A 17,478-nucleotide genomic window follows, 5' to 3' on the forward strand; every position below is an offset into this window, starting at 1 on the left:
AAATAATTAATGATAGAAAAAGTTATGCTAAAAATGAAATGAATAGTAGAACCAAATTTTGTTGGTTAATAGAAAATATAAATTAAAACAAGCAAAATGATCGATTCTCACACAGAAAACGATACAAATTTTGTCTGAAAAAACAGTGGTGAGGTGGTGAATTGAAAAGGAATTCTTATCAGTTGAACAATTATTCCTAACATGGAGAAACTGTCAACTTGGTGGGAGAAAATGAGGAATTTCTACTTTCTGCTTAAAGGCAGAGTACCGAAATCCGGTTCAAAGTTCTGAAAAATATCATTATTGAAATGAAGAAACTGAAAGAGACAAGCCGAACTCTGAGCAAAATAAATACAGGGTGATACAGAAATTTGTTCGTAAAAATTGCAGAAACTGTTGAAAAAAACAATTGTTACAGTACCAATTTTACAATAACCTTGGTAAAGGTGTTTTTTTTAATCAAATATTGTGTTCAAAACCGAAAAAGCTACAGAGACAAGTCACAGGTCATAAGCTAATCCCGGACTAAAGTATCGATTTATTTAACCCCTACCAATTTCGACCTTGAGTTTTCGCCTTTGAGCCTCTGAAAAATGTATTACTATACAAAACATTGATAATTCCAAAATCTTCATTTTCATTGAAAAATACATCAACAGATTTGATCAAAAAATTGTGAAACTTCGCTCTCCAACATCAACTAATTACACAATTATAGAACTTATTTTCCAGGTCTTCAATGTCGTTACATCCAGTCATTTTAATAATCTTGACACGAGCTTCAACTCCGATACTATCGTTCACCAGGTACTTCTCCTCCATATCATCCCATCTTATAAATTTAAAGAGCCCGTAACCATCTGGCTCGTTGAAAACAGATGTCATATTTGAAGTTAAGCACTGACCATTTGTAGAGACTAGTTTCAGCGTGAAGTCAACTGCGATAGTCCAATTGCTTCTATTGGACATTTCTTTATTGCAGTGTAAAAATATTCCAAAAAATCCATTTCTTCTTTGAATTTTTAATTGCCTATAAAATTATTTTAGAAATCTGTGTTCTTTTTAATAACTAACCATGGAATATTAAATCGATTTTCTATTTTTGTGAAATAGTCGCTTCCATCTATAATTCTCGAAACATTTTTAACAGTGTGATTCAGTAGAAATGTTTTTTGGTTTTTGTATTCAATGCACGGAGATTCTGTAATTGTATGTACATAAATTACATTATGTCAAGGAAAACTGCTCAAAATTTTATCAAGTAGCTTTTTTTCAATTCAACAAGATTTTTTCAATATCAATTAACTATAAGGTTGAACTAACCGGTTTCTTTAACTATCCTGACATGAGTTTCAACTACAACACTATCATCAACCACATAATCACTCTCCAAATCCTTCCAACTAACAAATTTATCAAAACCAAGAGCTTCCGTCTTTTCAAATGTGTCCTTCCAGCTTTTCATCAAACAATTCCCATTCTGTGACACCAATTTCAGTGTAAACTCAACTTCAATCGACCATTCACACTCTTCTTTTTCACATTTCAGATAAAGCCCAAGGTAATCATCATTTCTACAGAAGTCTATCCGCCTGGAAAATTATTTTCATGATTTTTTTTTGAATTTATTGATTTAACTAACCAGAATCGTTCTTCTATAGCAGTGGAATATTGCTCATCATCCTCGAATCGTGAGATATTTCTCACAGTTTCGCTGATTTGGAATTGTTCGGGCATTTAGAGTTAGGATCAGGTGGAGAATAAAAGAGCACGGCATTTAAAGCTGAGATGCTTGTTTAACCAAAAAGATCTGAGGAAGATACATAAGATACAGATGTTTGCACAAATTTAAGCATAGCAAGCCATAAGGGTGCGGGTGTGAGAAACCGAACAAATACAAGTCTTCCAGCCGCGCGCCGTTTTGTGTGAGCAATTAAGTAGTCATTTGGAGCGGCCGACACATTCCGGGTTCCGCGAGTGAAGCGATTAGCTTGGTGTGTGCGCAACGTAGTGCAGAAAGGTGGTTATTTAGAAGCGGCCGACACGTTCCGGGTTCCGCGTGTGAAACTAGTAGCTTGGTGTGTGCGCAATTTAGTCGAAAAGGTGGTTATTTGGAAGCGGCCGACACGTTCAAGGTTCCGCGCGTGAAACGAGTAGCTTGGTGTGTGCGCAACGTAGTGCGAAAGGGTGGTTATTTGGAAGCGGCCGACACCTTCGGAGCCGTGATTCCGGGAGGCCGGCGCAGGCCGGCGCAGGCTCCGTTGCGGTGACTTCATGGAAATCCTAGTTTATTCTGACTCTGTTTGCTTAAGAATTTCCAGCCACATTTTCTGTAATGTTGCTACTTTAGTTAACACTTCTAGGAACAGAACAGTAGCTTATTATTAAAACCTTTATCACGTCCAAGTTTTGAAAAAAGGTTCATCTTAAAAAACAAATAAATAATTTAAACGCCCAAGCCCATTTTCAATGATCAAAAGCCATTTCAAGCCACTTCTCCATTGAATACTCCCGATCCCCCACTGGGATCACAAATCCCGGAAACTTCTCAACATCCCCCTCCACTCCAGTCATTTTCCGAATCCAGACACGAGCTTCTAATACGATGGTGTCGTTGACTATGTAATCCTCCTCCAACACATCCCATCTGAGGAACATGTCCCAGCCATAACCACTACATCTTTCAATCGATAAACTTTTTCCGTTTGGCGACACTAATTTTAATTGAAAATCAATTTCAATTTTTTTCTCACGATGAAGATATAATCCTAGAAATCCATTTTGTTTCTCGATTTTCATCCGCCTAAAATATTGTTTTATTAAATTTTAAGAACAAGGACCTAACCATGGAATGTTAAACCGAGTTTGAATGCCCGTAAATATGTTCCCTCCTTCTTTAATACTTGACAAGTTCTTGATAGTATGGGATAGATCAAATGATTTCAGCGTACATGGTACATCTTCAAATAATCGATTTTAGTTTTATTTTAAACTTTAAAGGTGTCTAAATACACTTATAACAATCCCAAACGACCGAATATCATAATAAAACACTCCAAATTTTTCAACATTTTTATAATTTCCTGTCAAAGTTTTGAAAAATATGAGCTTTTGAGAAAATTTAAAGAAATATCGCATGTTTCGACCCCTACAATGTTTTAATACAAATAATTTAAACAAAATTAAAACATAAAAAATGTCGAAAAAAAAAATTTTTTTTGGTCGACTTCCAAAATTATGAGTGGCAGAAACTGAGTAATTGCCACTTTTTGACAGTGAATAAAACATTTTCCAAATTTTTTTGAAAAGTTTTATCATGATATTCAGTCATTTTGGGACCATAGGACTCCTATGATAGAAGTGGTCTTTAACAATTTCCCCACTGGCGCTACTCCACCTTCAATAAGAAGACCTACCTTTGATTTCAATTATTTTCACACGAACTTCTACATCGATGCTGTCATTGATCAGATAATCTTTTTCGATACCATTGCAATAAATCAAAAATGCTCTTCCAGATGTAGAATTTAATTTCCACCTCCTTTTCGGTACCGAATGAAATTTTCCGTTTGCAGCAATCAATTTGGCCTCACGTTCCACCACGCCGGTCTTTGTCCTATCTTCAGACACGTGGGGCAAATGAAATCCAAAGGATCCATTTTCCTTTTGCAATTCAATTTTCCTGCAAATACTTAGATTTTTGATCTACGACACTTTTGATATCATACCATGGAATATTGTAATGCACTTCTACATCACTATACTGGTACTCTCCCTCTGAATATCTCGAAAGTTTTTTGAAGGTATGCTTTAGCACAAACGATTTTCCCGAATCAGCTGGCAAATATGGAAGACCTAAAATAACTTCTTGTAGTATACTATGTAGTGTTAATCAATTCTATATTACATTTTTCTTCGAAGACTCCTGAACTGCTAACAATATCGGCATGGATTTCAATGATAATACTATCTTCCTCCACATAATCCCTTTGCATATTCTCCCAACTTATGAATTTGTCCATTCCATGTCCTTCCGGCTTTTGGAATTCATGTTGTACAGTCCGTTGGAAGAATTTCCCACCGACAGCTACTAGTTTCAAAGTGAATTTCGTTTGAAACGACCATTTTTTCGTCTCCGAGCATTCCTTCTTTTCACAGTGCAGGTTCGCACCAAGAAATCCGTCTTTCTTGAAAACTCGAATTTTCCTGGAAAATCAAATTTGAGATTTGATAAAGTATGCAAGTATTTAAAATATTTTCCAAGTAGTGTTCAGATAATTCAAATTAACGTGCATACATAGTTTGTAAAAAAGATAACTAACCATGGAATATCATGTCGTACATAAATATCACTGTAGTAGCTGCCTCCTTCTTCGAGTTTTGATACATCCTTGAATGTATGAGTTAGAAGGAACGATCTGCTTGCCATTTTCGGCAAAAATATAGAATTGAAATAACAAAACGTTCTCGCAAAAGAAGAAAACCTTCTAACCCTGAGCAAGATAAATACAGGATGATAGAGGCATTTGTTTGCACAAATTGAACATAGCAAGCCACAAGGATACGGGAAAACCAAACTTGTTGATTTTCTATCATTTTGGACATGAGGAAAAAATGAAATGAGCAGTAATTTATTTAAACATTTAGCATTCCAGAGTTATTATCTTTTGAGTACGATAGAACTTACGATACAGCTTTGGAAGCTATTATTTATTGTCTTGCTAAATCAATTTTTTTGGCAAGTGAGCTACTTTTTCACATTCATATTCTGAAAATCACATCAAAAAGCTCAAAAAGTTGTTCAAAAAACTGTCACAAATGTAAAAATGTGCCGAATAAATGTGCCGATAAGTTTAGGAATCAGTTTCAGATTTTACCTCCTAACGTAATTTGTTATGAACGTCCTATGCTTGTTTTCACTAACACAAACAAGTTTCCATTTACAAAAAAATTAATAGTTTTCCCATAATTTTAAACTAGTTAATACAAAGAATGGTAGAAAAATGTGCAAAAAATTCTCGACTTTCAAACTTTCCTACTGACGTTCCCTTGTGAATATCAATATGCATGAACATAATTTGACAAAAATCAAGCTTGAAGAGCATTTTATTGATAAAACCTACAAAATCGGGTAAACACTGAAAAATTAAAACAATCATATCAATTTCAATGATCAAAGGCCATTTCCAGCCACTTCTCCAATGAATATTCCTGATCCCCCACTGGAATCGCAAATCCAGAGAACCTATCAACATCATTCTTGTCCTCAATTCCAGTCGTGTCAAGAATCCTCACATTCGCTTCAAAAACGAAATTATCGTTGCATCTGCTTGACCAGTTTTCCCATCTCATGAGTTTACCCCATCCGCTGCCCACTGGTTTTTCAAACACCTTTTCGCCATAGAACGCGACATTTCTTCCATTAGTTGACACTAATTTGAATTGATATTCAGTTTTAATTGACCAATTTCTGAACTCATCTAGATGTTTTGAACAATGAAGAAATAGTCCATTGAATCCATCTCGTCTTTTAACTTGCAAATACCTAAAATATTGAATTGAATTAACATACTCTACTAATAATAACTTACCATGGAATGTTGAAGCGAGTTTGAATGTCCGAGAAGTATTCCTCTCCTTCTTTAATACTTGACATGTTCTTGACAGTATGGGATAGTACAAATGTTTTCTCCGTGCATGGCAATTCTTAAACTAATCGAGTTTAGCAGTATTGTAAACTTTAATAAAAAAAATACCAACCAGTGATATTGATTATTTTCACACGAATTTCCACATCGATACTATCATTGGTCACATAATCCTTCTCCATATCATTCCAACTAATAAATGCTCTTTTTCCATAGTTCGATGCAATTCCAATTCCAAAAACAGCTTTGTTCTGTATTGAATGAAGTTTCCCGCTTGCAGAAATCAATTTCAATTCATATTCACATTCAATTGTCCATTTTCCTCCGTCACAAGTTTCTTTTTCGCATTCCAAAAAGATTCCAAGGAATTCATTTAATTTTATAATTTCCATTCTCCTGAAAAACTAACAAATTTCCCATGGTGCTCCAAAACATTCAAAAAAATACCATGGAATATTGAAATGCTCTTCTAAGTCACTATAATACGTGTCCCGCTCTGAAGGAGTTGGAGAGTGATTATGTGGTTGATGATAGTATTGTAGTTGAAGCTCATGTCAATATTTTTAAAGTAACCGGTGAGTTAGATCTTCGTTTTTAGTAAAAACTTTCTTCTTTGCTTTGAAATTAAAATATAAGCTTTTTCATTCTCTCACTCTATCAAAGATGTTTGAAAAATGAGAATTGTCTCCACAAAAAATCGCAAAAGATAAAATTTCAGTCAGAATTGACGACACCACTTTTTTAAATGAAAAAAATTACAGACTCTCCTTGCGCTGAAGACAAAAACCAAAAATTATTTCTATTGAATCAGACTGTTAAAAATGTTTCGAGCATTAAAGAAGGAGCTGACTATTGCACAAAAACAGAGAAACGATTCAATATTCCATGGTTAGTTATCTAAGGAAACTATCTATTATTCATTATTTTTTTAAGGAGACTACTGATTCAAAGAAGAAATGGATTTTTTGGATTATTAATATGCTGTCAAAAGGAACAATCCAATAGAAGAAACTGGACTATTGAAGTGGATTATACGCTAAAACTACTTTCCGTAAATGGTCAGAGCTTAACTTCCAATGATTCATACACTTTCAACGGGCCAAAAGGTCGCGGCCGGGATAAACTTATAAGATGGGATGATATGCTAGAGAAGTATATGGTGAACGACAGTATTATAATTGAAGCACGTGTTAAGATAATTAAAATGACTGGATGTGAAGAGGAAAAAAGTATCGATGATTTGGAAGATGACTTCTCTGATTGTGTGATCAATGTCGGAGGACAGAACTACACTGTGAAAAGACAATAAATCCCTTTTCTCGGATTTTTCAGTTTATGCAAATGTTTATGAAATTTTTTACTCCCTAGTTGAATTTTCAATTATGAATTTTTATCTGTTCCATTGATTTTTTTAATGAATTTGCAAAGTGAAATAATTTTGCAGTTTCTGATAAAGCAATTATAAGAGAAAATAATTAAAAAGAGAAACCTCTGAGGAAGCTATGTATATGTTTGCACTATTTAACCATAGCAAGCCACTTGTTGACTTTCACTGAAATTTAGATACTCAAGAACACGTTATGTCAGGTTGTCCCATAACGGTTTGATCTACAAAAATGCGGGAATTTTTTCCCCAAAAATGTGACGTCAGCACGTTCTTAACCATGCAAAATCATCTATGTAAATTCCCGCATTTTTTGTAGATCACAACGAATATTTCAAAGTTAACCAACTTTATTTCAAATCAAATATCAATAATGCACAATCAAATCTGTTTTCAATAGTCAAATGCCATTTCCATCCACTTTTCCAGGGAATATTCTTCAATTCCAAACGTTTTGATGGTCTTCACATGAGCTTTGTCGTTGACTATGTACTTTTCTTCTATAAGATCGAAAATCCAATTGGCTATGGTTTTGGCGTCAAAATATGGATCGAATCATGTTTGAGAGTTAATTGTACTGCAAATTATTTAAAATACAATTTTTTTGACGGAAATTTCGAAATTTTCAAGACTTTTTTCTACGACAAATATTGGAATTTCTGGAAAAATTTCAAATTTATCAGCAAACTCACCTCTTCTTCAAATATCCTAGTAAAATCCAATAAAATTTAGAAAAAATCAATAACGAAGGGGGCACCTAACACATGGCGCCTAATAATACATACTGGCAGTAGTACAGAACTGTGTTTACTCTGTTGGCTCTGTTCTTAATAGCTCAAGACAGGGCTCAAGACGCCAGAGAAAAAGACGAAAATTCTCTGCTTCTCTCTTACCTCTCAGTGATAAGATTCTCGCGGTCTCTGACGTTTTCCTGGGCTTTCAGGGGCTCTGTAGAGAAGGGGTACGGTAGGGGTACGGTAGCAATGGTAACATAACAGCCACAGACAGCCCGGGAGCCAAAGAGCCAACTTGTGTCAATTTACGGAGGTTCGATCCTGTGTCGATTTACGGAGCTTCAAGTTAATGTTGATTCACGGAGCTTCAAGCTTGTGCCAAATTACGGAGCTTCACGTTTGTGTCGATTTATGGAGCTTCAAGCTTGTGTCGATTTACGGAGTTTCAAGCTTGTGTCGGTTTACGGAGCTTCAAGCTTGTGCCAATTTACGGAACTTCAAGGTTGTGTCGATTTACGGAGCTTCAATCTTGTGTCGATTTACGGATCTCCAAGCTTGTGTAGATTTACGGAGCTTTAGGATTATGTCGATTTACGGAGCTTCAAGGTTGTATCAATTCACGGAGCTTTGGGATTGTGTTGATTTACGGAGCTTCAAGCTTGTGTCGATTTACGGAGCTTCAAGCTTGTGTCGATTTACGGAGCTACAAGCTTGTGTCGATTTACGGAGCTTCAAGCTTGTGTCGATTTACGGAGCTTCGAGCTTGTGTCGATTTACGGAGCTACAAGCTTGTGTCGATTTATGGAGCTACAAGCTTGTGTCAATTTACGGAGCTTCGAGCTTGTGTCGATTTACGGAGCTTCAAGCTTGTGTCGATTTACGGAGCTTCGAGCTTGTGTCGATTTACGGAGCTACAAGCTTGTGTCGATTTATGGAGCTACAAGCTTGTGTCAATTTACGGAGCTTCGAGCTTGTGTCGATTTACGGAGCTACAAGCTTGAAAACAATTATAAAAAATTTCTTTTATACATAGAGTGGAAATATTCCATATTTATTGTAATAGGTTATAAATCCGAAGTGTTCCTTTTCAAATAATAATTTTAGATTTCAGAGATCATTTTGATGCTAATTAATTTAGGGCTTTTTTGGGCCGTTTCAGGCTTGTTTAGTCCTGACAGGGCTTTTTCAGGTCTTTTGTCCATAGTCTGAGAATTTATCAATTTAATATAGTTCTGGTTATAACTGGAACATTCTCATCGTCGTCGCATTGTGAATTCTATCAGATTTATCCATATAAATTTTTTTTGACAATTTTTCCAATGTTCCAATATTTAGTTTTTCTTTTTTTTTCAATTTTTCTAGCTATTAAACTTCACATTATTCCAGGACATCTATCGGCTGAGGATTACAGTTTCAAAAAATAAAACTTTGAACAGCTGCGTCACGGAAAAGTTGGGAAAATTTGAGATTAAAGCTAGACACTTTTGTCTATTTGATAAAAACACGTTATTCGGGATTTTTTGTTCCGGATTTTCAGACATCTTTTTTGTATTGTATTGTATGTTTTCGGAATACAGCAGGAACTAGAAATATAAATATTGAATTGAATATCCAGACTAACATGTTTTTATTGAACACCTCTTTTGTCAGTGCTCCATATAAAAGGGGATTATGTGAAAAGGGATACTCACACTTCAGTCAATATGAATTTTATCCTCTACCTGCTTGTCATTATCTCCTGGGTTACAACTGTCGGATGTAGTTTGGTTATTGTAAGTTTAATTTATATTTTTCTCGATTTCATAATTCACCTTTTTAGAGTGCTGGTGATGCTGGTTCAACGGTACGCGATGACAGTATCGGATTTACAGGCCAAATTCCAGACTTGTCAGCAAGAATTGAAGTAAAAAACGGGATCTTTGACAAATAAGATATGCCAAAATAAGATTGATGTTATGTTGCTGAAGATGATTTAATCGATCCTTTCGTATTTTCTGGGAATAAATATATTGAACATTGAAAATTTGTCTCGTTTTTGTTGTCATAATCTTTTAGCTATAGCTCGGAATACGTCAAAATTTGCTAGTTGTGGCTTACTATCAGTAGAACCTGTGAAATTGCAAAAGTGCTTCAATGAAAATGAAAAACATACTCATGGAAAAGTATATAACTAAAATCATATTTTCAGTCGAAAGCTTTATATACCTGATGAGAAACGTCCGAATTTTCGTGTTCTGTAGCAAAGTGGCATGTGCTGTAAATAAGTACCTATGGCCAAAACTGATGTAACTTCTGAACCTGATGAGTTACAAAAATTTCAAATACATTTTCTGAAAGTAAAATTTATGAGCATGTTTTTGACGTGTTTTCAAGTAAAAATATCACTTTTGCAATGAGATATTATAGTTTAAAGTTGTTCTGTTTTCAACTGAAAATACACAGTTGTTACTTAAAAGTTCTTGTTTTTAATTTGGATAACAACTTTCTTGGATTCAGAATTTTTCTTTCTTTTTTTTTGTCAAATTTATTCATTTAAGACAATTGCAACAGATTAACACAATACGTTTACTCATAACGTGCTAGTCAAGGAGCAACCAATCAAGGAATTTTATAAGATCAATTGATGAAACTTTCAGTCGAGTGATATGAATTGTTACGGACCAGGGGTGTGCGGCAAGTTGCCGAAATTGCCGAGGTCGGCAAATACGCACTGAAATTTGCCGTGCACCCCTGTTACGGAAGCTCAATCTTCAGTTGATATCTATTGTTGAAAACGACGTCATTCATGTCGACTGAATTGTTAGTATTCTTTGTTATGCACTGACTAAAAAGGTATTTAATAAAAACATGTTACTCTGTTCCTGATTTTCAGACAACTTTTTTTGTATTGTATGTTTTTGGAATACAATAGGAACTAGAAATATAAAGTGTTTTCGCAAGTTTATTAAAAAAATTGTATAAAAATTGAATTGAATATCTAGAATAACATGTTTTTATTGGACATCTCTTTTGTCAGTGCTCCATATAAAAAGGGGTTATGTAGAAAAGTACAATCACAACTCACTCAACATGAATTTCATCCTCTACCTGCTCGTCATCATCTCTTGGGCTACGACTATTGGATGCGTTCCGATTCTTCAAGTTTTGCTGGTTCGATTATCGATTTTATTAACTTGTTTTCAGGCCTACATCATACCGGCAACTTTTGAGAAACCGGGCTACTTCTTTTATGTCGGTTTTAATATTGACCCAGAACCACCTAAAGTCAATTTCCCAGCCAATTTTGCTTGACAACTCTTCATCTTCATTCCTCTTCTTTTAAAACTGATAAGCATTCCCAACTGCTAATCCTAAATTCGAATATCCAGTCGATTTTCAGCTTAAACTGCTCGTTTTGTTTGTTTAATGATAAAATTTTACACATTTTTTATTTTTTCTTTCATTTGATGTGTTTACTTTCTATAGAGAATCCTAAAAATTCTCACAGAAACTCTCATAGTTTTTCACCGATTTTTTGATTGTATTGCAAATAAATTCTGCAAAGTTTTAGAACATGGCAGGTAAACTATTTTTCTTAGTTCACACATTCAACGATATATCAAAACTCGGAAATGGAAAACGCTATTATAGCGATATTGAAAAGCGACACAACATTCCATGGTTAGTCAATTTTCAAAAAAAAATTCGCTTCCGAAGATGAAATGACCCACTTTTGGGCATCTCGTACAATATTTATACAAAGTTTTTTTTTCAAACTTGAATTTCCAGGAGACTCTGTATTTTCAAAAAAGAAGGTTTCCTTGGACTGAACCTGCATTGCGAGACGAAAGAATGTTTTGAAAAGAAAAAGTGGTCGTTTCAAACGAAATTCACAATGAAGCTAGTAGCTGTCAGTGGGAAATTCTTCCGACGGACTGTACAATATGAATTCCAAAAGCCGGAAGGACATGGAATGGATAAATTCATAAGTTGGGAGAATATGCTAAGGGATTATGTTGATAATGATAGTATTATCATTGAAATCCATGCTAATATTGTTCGAAGTACGGGTTTCTTTGAACGAAAATGTGAGACAAGATTTATGAGTATATTTTCTAAAACCAATCGTTTAGATTTCAAGTATTTGCAACCTAATTCTGATGATACATTTGTGCTAAAACATACATTCAAGAACATTTCGAGATTTCTACAGTATGAAGCAGATCATAGTGATTCAGAAGAACATTTCAATATTCCATGGTATATTGTTGAATGTTTTGGAGCATCATTTAAAATTTGTTAGTTTTCCAGGAGAGTGGAAATAAGAAAATTAAATGAATTCCTTGCGATCTATTTGCTCTGCGAGCAAGAAATATGTGAAGAGAGATCAATTGAATGTGTACTCGAATTTAGATTGATTTCTGCCAGCGGAAAATCTTATTCAGATCAGTGCGATTCTGTTGTTAAAATGGAATCAAGTTGGGGAAACCATTACTTTATTAGATGGAATGAGATGGAGAAAGAATATGTTCAAAATGACAGCATTTGTTTGGAAGCTCATGTATTAGTGATCAATGTCACAGGTGGTCTGATAATTTACTGTTCGAATTATAATAAATATCGATTATTTGAAGATAAGCCACGCGATATTGCACATGCAGAAAAAACATTTGTACTATCCGACACTGTCAAAAACATGTCAAGAATTAAAGAAGGATGGTTTTACAATACGAAAATTCAAAATCGTTTCAACATTCCATGGTTAGTTTATTGTATTTTTGATGCAGCTTTACTGATTTACAAAACATTTTTTCACGAATTCCCATCATTTTCGAAAGTTAAACAAGTTGACATATTCCCGCATCATACATTATTTCACATTATAGGAGACTTCAAATTCAAAGACGAGATGGATTCGTTGGTCTGTGTCTTTATTGTTTGAAACTACTAGATGAATCCAGAAAATGGTCAATTGAAATTGAATTTCAATTGAAAATAGTTTCAACCAATGGAAGACGTTTATTGTGTAGAGGAACATATGTGATTGAAAACCCAATCTCTTACCAATGTCTTATGATCATCAGATGGGACAGTTTGGAGAAAAAATACATAGTAAATAACACTCTCACCCTCGAAGCTCACGTCGAAATTCTGAATATGACTGGAATTGATGATGAAAATATTTTTCAGAAGCCTTCTGGATTCACAATTCCTGTTGGAGATAAAGAATATTCAATGGAGAAGTGGCTGGAAATGGCTTTCGATCACTGAAACTTAAATAAATTTTTAAGTTTTTCTATGGGATTTTATTTCCAAATGAACAATTTGTTTTTTTTGTCATAATTGAAAATGAGTTTGCTAGCACTTTCATGGAACATCGGCTTTATTAATATCCTAAAATCCTGCATTTCTCACCGTTTTTTTTCTGTGTTCAAGTTGAGCTGAATATAAAAAATTCTAAGCTGTTTATAATAATTTCCCGAACAGATAGAAAATTGGCTGACTGACAAATAGCGCTTCAAGTCGCATTTTTCGAAACACCGTGTTTATAGCGAAAAAGAAACTGATAAGAAATTGCAGCCGTACGTTTTATTTTCTCAACATTCAACGGAGTTTCTTATTCTTTATTTCAATTTAAAAAATTTCAGAATTCGTTATATTCATATTTTTTAGGTTGTTAATTTTCAAGAATTTTCATTAGCCTTATTTTGATTTTTTTTTTACTTTGCCGAGAGAAACTGCAAATTCAGAGCAATGTCCATCTATGGAAAAACATTTGTACTGACTCACACATTCAAAAACATCTCGGCATTTAGAGAAGGCGATAGTTGTAGTGATCAAGTGAAACGACGTTGCAATATTCCGTGGTAAGTTCCAGTTCCAACGCAAAAACTACACATATCTGCGCTTTCCAGGACGGTTCGTATTTCAAGAATAGATGGGTTTCTTGGAGTATACTTATACTGTGAGCTCGAATGGTCGGCCCACCGGAAATGGTCTCTTCATACAAAATACACTATGAAACTAGTAGCGGTTGGTGGAAAATTTTTCCGACGGACTGTGTAACATGAATTCCAAAAGCCGGAAGAACATGGAATGGATAAATTCATTAGTTGGTAGAATATGCTAAGGGATTATGTTGATACGGATAGTATTATCATTGAAATCCATGCCAATATTGTTAACAGTACAGGTTTCTTCGAACAAAAATGTAATAGTATCATATACAAATGTAATAGTATGTATTTATTAATCCAACTTTCATATAACCAATGCTTAGGTACTCCATGTTTGCAACCAAATTCCGGAAAATCTTTTGTGCTAAACCATACTTTCAAGAATTTCACAAGATTTATCGAATCAGAATTTGACATTAGTGATGTAGAAGAGCATTACAATTTTTCTTTATTTATTGAGCGTAAAATTTAATATGTCCAGTTATTTAAAGATTTGTATTATCACACACTATGAATAACATGTCAAATAGTAAGGAAGGTGATGAATATTTCACGGATGTTCAATATCGTTTTAATATTCCTTGGTAAGCGGTTTTTTCTCTAAAAATTTAAAATTCAACAGAAGTATAGGAGATTCAGTGGAAATCCTGTGTCTGCTAGGTCGTAAATCATTATTCAAGCCATCTTGGCAAATTGACTTTTTTTTTTCTAACCCAACTGGAAATGGGTGCCTCAGATTCTTGAGATGGGAAGTTATGAATGACAGATACATGGTCAATGATAGTGTTTTTGTTGAAGCTCACGTCAAGATTCTGAATATGACTGGAATTGAAGATGAAACCCCAATTGAGAAGACATCTGGATTTTCAATACCTGTCGGAAATAAGGAATACTCCATGGAGAAGTGGCTGGAAATGGCTTTTGATCACTGAAAATGAAATGGGAGTATAAATGTGGAATTCGTTATTCTCAAATAAAAGCTTTTAGTTAAATGTGGGATATTGAGACTCGGAGAACTTTAGTAAGGATTGAACTACAGGCTTGAATTTTTTTTGATATTTGGGCGAGTGGGGTACTGGACGTAAAAACATGTGATATTTTTAGCTGAATGTATAACAACCCTGCAAACAGATAATATATCGATTCATTACTACATCGTTTATACAAACAATATTTAAAATACTCTTGGAAGACACCTGTTCATCAGTGACACAACTGATAAGAATTCTTATTCGACCGTTTCGCTCTCATCATTCGTTTATTATGCGTTTGCATTTTATTTTTTAGTTATAGAAAAAAAACCAATTTTACTCGTATTATAGTCTACTCAATCGTAAATCTACAACACAAATTGCTCACTTTTTTTCATTTTCACTTCTTATGTTTCAGTGGTTCCACCAAAAACATGTATGTAGAAGAAAATGAAAACATACATTAAAATCCGCTCGAAAATTAAATTTAAATCCAAAAAAATTAAGTGAGCAATTAGTGTTGTATACTTATGTATGTTAAATTAAGTTTTTACTAGTTAGATAAATTAAGATATTTGTCAAAGTTCCGAAAAAAAACGTTCATTCTGTATGTATAATAATTTTACTGTCAGTTTAATTTATTCGATATTACTAGCCTTAAAAATTGGTCTTGCTAATTTTTAAATTTTGAGTAGTTAATCGATTTTCAGTTTAGACTGCTCGATTTGTTTGTATGTTGATAAGAAATTGCACATTTTGCATGATCTTATTCCTTTGCGTCTGGCTCTCTTTTTTACTATAATTAATTTTTTTCGATTTTTCAGAAAATGACAGGTAAAACATTTTTGCTAACTCATACATTCAATGATATATCGAAACTCGGAGAAGAACAGAGTTATTATAGTGATAATGAAATACGATATAATGTTCCATGGTTAGTCATATTGCTATTATGAAATGGACGTTGTCGCACCCTCAAATATTTTGAAAGTTAGCTTAATTTTTTAGGAGACTCCAAATATTCCGAAAAGAAGGGTTTCTTGGATTGAATCTGCAATGTGAAAAGAAGGAATGCTTTGGAGAGAGAAAATGGTCGTTTCAAACAAAATTCATTATGAAACTAGTAGCTGTCAGTGGAAAATTCTTCCGACGGACTGTACAACATGATTTCCAAAAGCCGGAAGGAAACGGAATGGATAAATTCATTGGTTGGGAAAATATGCAAAGGGATTATATGGATAAAGATAGTATTATAATTGAAATCCATGCCAATATTGTTAGCAGTACAGGATTCTTTGAAGTCAAATGTAAGATTAGATTTATGAGTAGTACTCCTGATTAATAATTTCCAGATCTTCCCAATTCGCAACCAGATTCCGATAATTCATTTGTGATGAAGCATACTTTCAAGAACATTTCGAGATTTGTAGTGAAAGAAAGAGATTATAGTGATTTAGAAGAGCATTTCAATATTCCATGGTAAGTTATTGAATGTTTTGGAGCACCATTGGAAAATTGATAGTTTTTTAGGAGAATGCAAATACAAAAATCTAATGAATTTCTTGGGATCTTCCTGTACTGCGAGAAAGAAATCAGTGAAGGGAGGAAATGGTCGATTGAATGTGAATTCGATTCAAGATTGATTTCTGCAAGCGGAAAACTTCACTTCATACGTACCAAATCTATTTTTGGAGCTACTTCGGGTTGGGGAAGAGGGAAGTTTATTAGTTGGAGCGATCTGGAGAAAGATTATGTGAACAATGACAGTATATATATGGAAATTCGTGTTAAAATAATCAAAATCACAGGTTGGTCTTATTTTTTGAGTGTACAATATTGTTTAAAGCAATAATTTTAAGATGAACCATGCAATATTGCAAACACGGAAAGAGCATTTGTTCTATCTCATACTGTCAGGAACATGTCAAGTATTAAAGAAGGAGGGGACTACCTTACGGACATTCAAACTCGTTTTAACATTCCATGGTGAGTTTATTTGGTGCATGTTTGCTTGCTGATTTTTTAAACTAAGGATACGTATAACTTATATTGTTACTGACAACTTATTGGTAAATATGGGAAATGCAACTTATTTTTATCACCTTTTCAATATTTCAGGAAATTAAAAATTCAAAGACTAAATGGATTCATAGAATTATTTCTTCGATGTGCAGAAAATATGTGTGAATCCAGAAAATGGTCAATTGAAACGGAATATCAATTGAAATTGGTGTCAACTAATGGGAGAAGTTTATCGTTAAAAAATATAAAATATGTGTTTGATAAACCATTCGGTTACGGATGGCTTACGCTCCTGAGATGGGACAGTTTAGAGGAAAAATACATAGTAAATGACACTCTCATTATTGAAGCTCACGTGAAGATTCTAAATATGACTGGAATTGTGGATGAAGCTTCTGTTGAGAAACCTTCTGGAATTGTGATTCCAGTGGGAGATCAGGAATATTCACTGGAGAAGTGGCTTGAAATGGCCTTCGATCATTAATTATGCAATTGACGTTTATTCTTTGTTTGTTTTACACCAAAATAAACTTATTTTTTATATTTGACACATTGAAGTAATATTTTTCTGATTCAAAAATACATCAAGACTGGGAATCAGGAGCAAATCAAAAAATATATAAACTAAACATTGCTGATATTTTCCAAATGTCCAATATGATAGAAAATCAACAATATCTTATAACTTGCTATGTTCAATTAGTGCAAACAAATGTCTCTATCCTCCTGTATTTATCTTGCTCAGAGTTAGAAGGGTCTCCTCTTTTAGTTTCTTCATTTGTT

At 34.0% G+C, this 17,478-nt stretch overlaps 8 protein-coding genes, 1 long non-coding RNA gene and 1 pseudogene across 10 annotated transcripts; 6 read left to right on the forward strand and 4 right to left on the reverse strand.

Moving 5' to 3' along the window:
• Positions 1–696: 696 nt before the first annotated feature.
• Positions 697–1,737, reverse strand: math-7 (MATH domain-containing protein; the record flags this gene model as incomplete). Its single annotated transcript, NM_061709.1, has 4 exons — positions 697–1,030; positions 1,075–1,201; positions 1,324–1,592; positions 1,643–1,737. The coding sequence occupies 4 exons, from the start codon at positions 1,735–1,737 to the stop codon at positions 697–699; spliced, it is 825 nt and encodes a 274-aa protein (NP_494110.1).
• A 729-nt stretch (positions 1,738–2,466) lies between these two features.
• math-8 (MATH domain-containing protein) lies at positions 2,467–4,429 on the reverse strand (the record flags this gene model as incomplete). Its single annotated transcript, NM_001377703.1, has 6 exons — positions 2,467–2,803; positions 2,846–2,960; positions 3,417–3,682; positions 3,729–3,855; positions 3,908–4,206; positions 4,323–4,429. The coding sequence occupies 6 exons, from the start codon at positions 4,427–4,429 to the stop codon at positions 2,467–2,469; spliced, it is 1,251 nt and encodes a 416-aa protein (NP_001364701.1).
• A 737-nt stretch (positions 4,430–5,166) lies between these two features.
• Positions 5,167–6,040, reverse strand: math-9 (MATH domain-containing protein; the record flags this gene model as incomplete). The annotated part of the gene is made up of 3 exons (NM_061711.3): positions 5,167–5,545; positions 5,592–5,706; positions 5,761–6,040. 3 exons carry the CDS (start codon positions 6,038–6,040, stop codon positions 5,167–5,169), a joined length of 774 nt encoding a protein of 257 aa, NP_494112.1.
• Positions 6,041–6,108: 68 nt separating this feature from the next.
• On the forward strand, positions 6,109–6,957 carry math-12 (annotated as a pseudogene). The gene is made up of 3 exons: positions 6,109–6,216; positions 6,409–6,537; positions 6,583–6,957. Coding segments are annotated over exons 1-3 (612 nt in total).
• A 405-nt stretch (positions 6,958–7,362) lies between these two features.
• On the reverse strand, positions 7,363–7,825 carry C16C4.19. The gene is made up of 2 exons (NR_165319.1): positions 7,725–7,825; positions 7,363–7,609 (listed from the first exon to the last, which is right to left on the reverse strand). It is a non-coding gene; the product is annotated as a long non-coding RNA C16C4.19 (long non-coding RNA).
• Positions 7,826–9,469: 1,644 nt separating this feature from the next.
• On the forward strand, positions 9,470–9,696 carry C16C4.1 (uncharacterized protein; the record flags this gene model as incomplete). Its single annotated transcript, NM_061713.3, has 2 exons — positions 9,470–9,538; positions 9,586–9,696. 2 exons carry the CDS (start codon positions 9,470–9,472, stop codon positions 9,694–9,696), a joined length of 180 nt encoding a protein of 59 aa, NP_494114.3.
• A 1,139-nt stretch (positions 9,697–10,835) lies between these two features.
• Positions 10,836–11,057, forward strand: C46F9.5 (uncharacterized protein; the record flags this gene model as incomplete). The annotated part of the gene is made up of 2 exons (NM_001377704.1): positions 10,836–10,907; positions 10,950–11,057. 2 exons carry the CDS (start codon positions 10,836–10,838, stop codon positions 11,055–11,057), a joined length of 180 nt encoding a protein of 59 aa, NP_001364530.1.
• Positions 11,058–11,319: 262 nt separating this feature from the next.
• On the forward strand, positions 11,320–13,016 carry math-25 (MATH domain-containing protein; the record flags this gene model as incomplete). The annotated part of the gene is made up of 7 exons (NM_001377705.1): positions 11,320–11,426; positions 11,535–11,833; positions 11,879–12,005; positions 12,057–12,328; positions 12,380–12,506; positions 12,632–12,857; positions 12,936–13,016. The coding sequence occupies 7 exons, from the start codon at positions 11,320–11,322 to the stop codon at positions 13,014–13,016; spliced, it is 1,239 nt and encodes a 412-aa protein (NP_001364702.1).
• A 477-nt stretch (positions 13,017–13,493) lies between these two features.
• Positions 13,494–14,206, forward strand: C46F9.6 (MATH domain-containing protein). The gene is made up of 2 exons (NM_001377706.1): positions 13,494–13,612; positions 13,661–14,206. Exons 1-2 carry the CDS (start codon positions 13,500–13,502, stop codon positions 13,809–13,811), a joined length of 264 nt encoding a protein of 87 aa, NP_001364529.1. The 5' UTR covers positions 13,494–13,499; the 3' UTR covers positions 13,812–14,206.
• Positions 14,207–15,491: 1,285 nt separating this feature from the next.
• Positions 15,492–17,233, forward strand: math-24 (MATH domain-containing protein). Its single transcript, NM_061715.2, has 6 exons — positions 15,492–15,607; positions 15,682–15,980; positions 16,026–16,152; positions 16,204–16,481; positions 16,533–16,659; positions 16,792–17,233. The coding sequence occupies exons 1-6, from the start codon at positions 15,501–15,503 to the stop codon at positions 17,177–17,179; spliced, it is 1,326 nt and encodes a 441-aa protein (NP_494116.1). The 5' UTR covers positions 15,492–15,500; the 3' UTR covers positions 17,180–17,233.
• Positions 17,234–17,478: the final 245 nt, after the last annotated feature.

The sequence above is a fragment of the Caenorhabditis elegans genome, chromosome II (genome assembly GCF_000002985.6).
Source record: "Caenorhabditis elegans chromosome II".
Taxonomy (NCBI): Eukaryota; Metazoa; Nematoda; class Chromadorea; order Rhabditida; family Rhabditidae; genus Caenorhabditis; species Caenorhabditis elegans.

Excerpts from the sequence above, each read along its gene's own strand:
- math-24 (NM_061715.2), top strand. The coding sequence starts at position 15,501 with ATGACAGGTAAAACATTTTTGCTAACTCATACATTCAATGATATATCG. Across the intron at positions 15,981-16,025 it reads AGGATTCTTTGAAGTCAAAT|ATCTTCCCAATTCGCAACCA; the intron begins GTAAGATTAGAT and ends AATAATTTCCAG. Across the intron at positions 16,660-16,791 it reads ACTCGTTTTAACATTCCATG|GAAATTAAAAATTCAAAGAC; the intron begins GTGAGTTTATTT and ends TCAATATTTCAG.
- C46F9.6 (NM_001377706.1), top strand. The coding sequence starts at position 13,500 with ATGTCCATCTATGGAAAAACATTTGTACTGACTCACACATTCAAAAAC. Across the intron at positions 13,613-13,660 it reads CGACGTTGCAATATTCCGTG|GACGGTTCGTATTTCAAGAA; the intron begins GTAAGTTCCAGT and ends TGCGCTTTCCAG.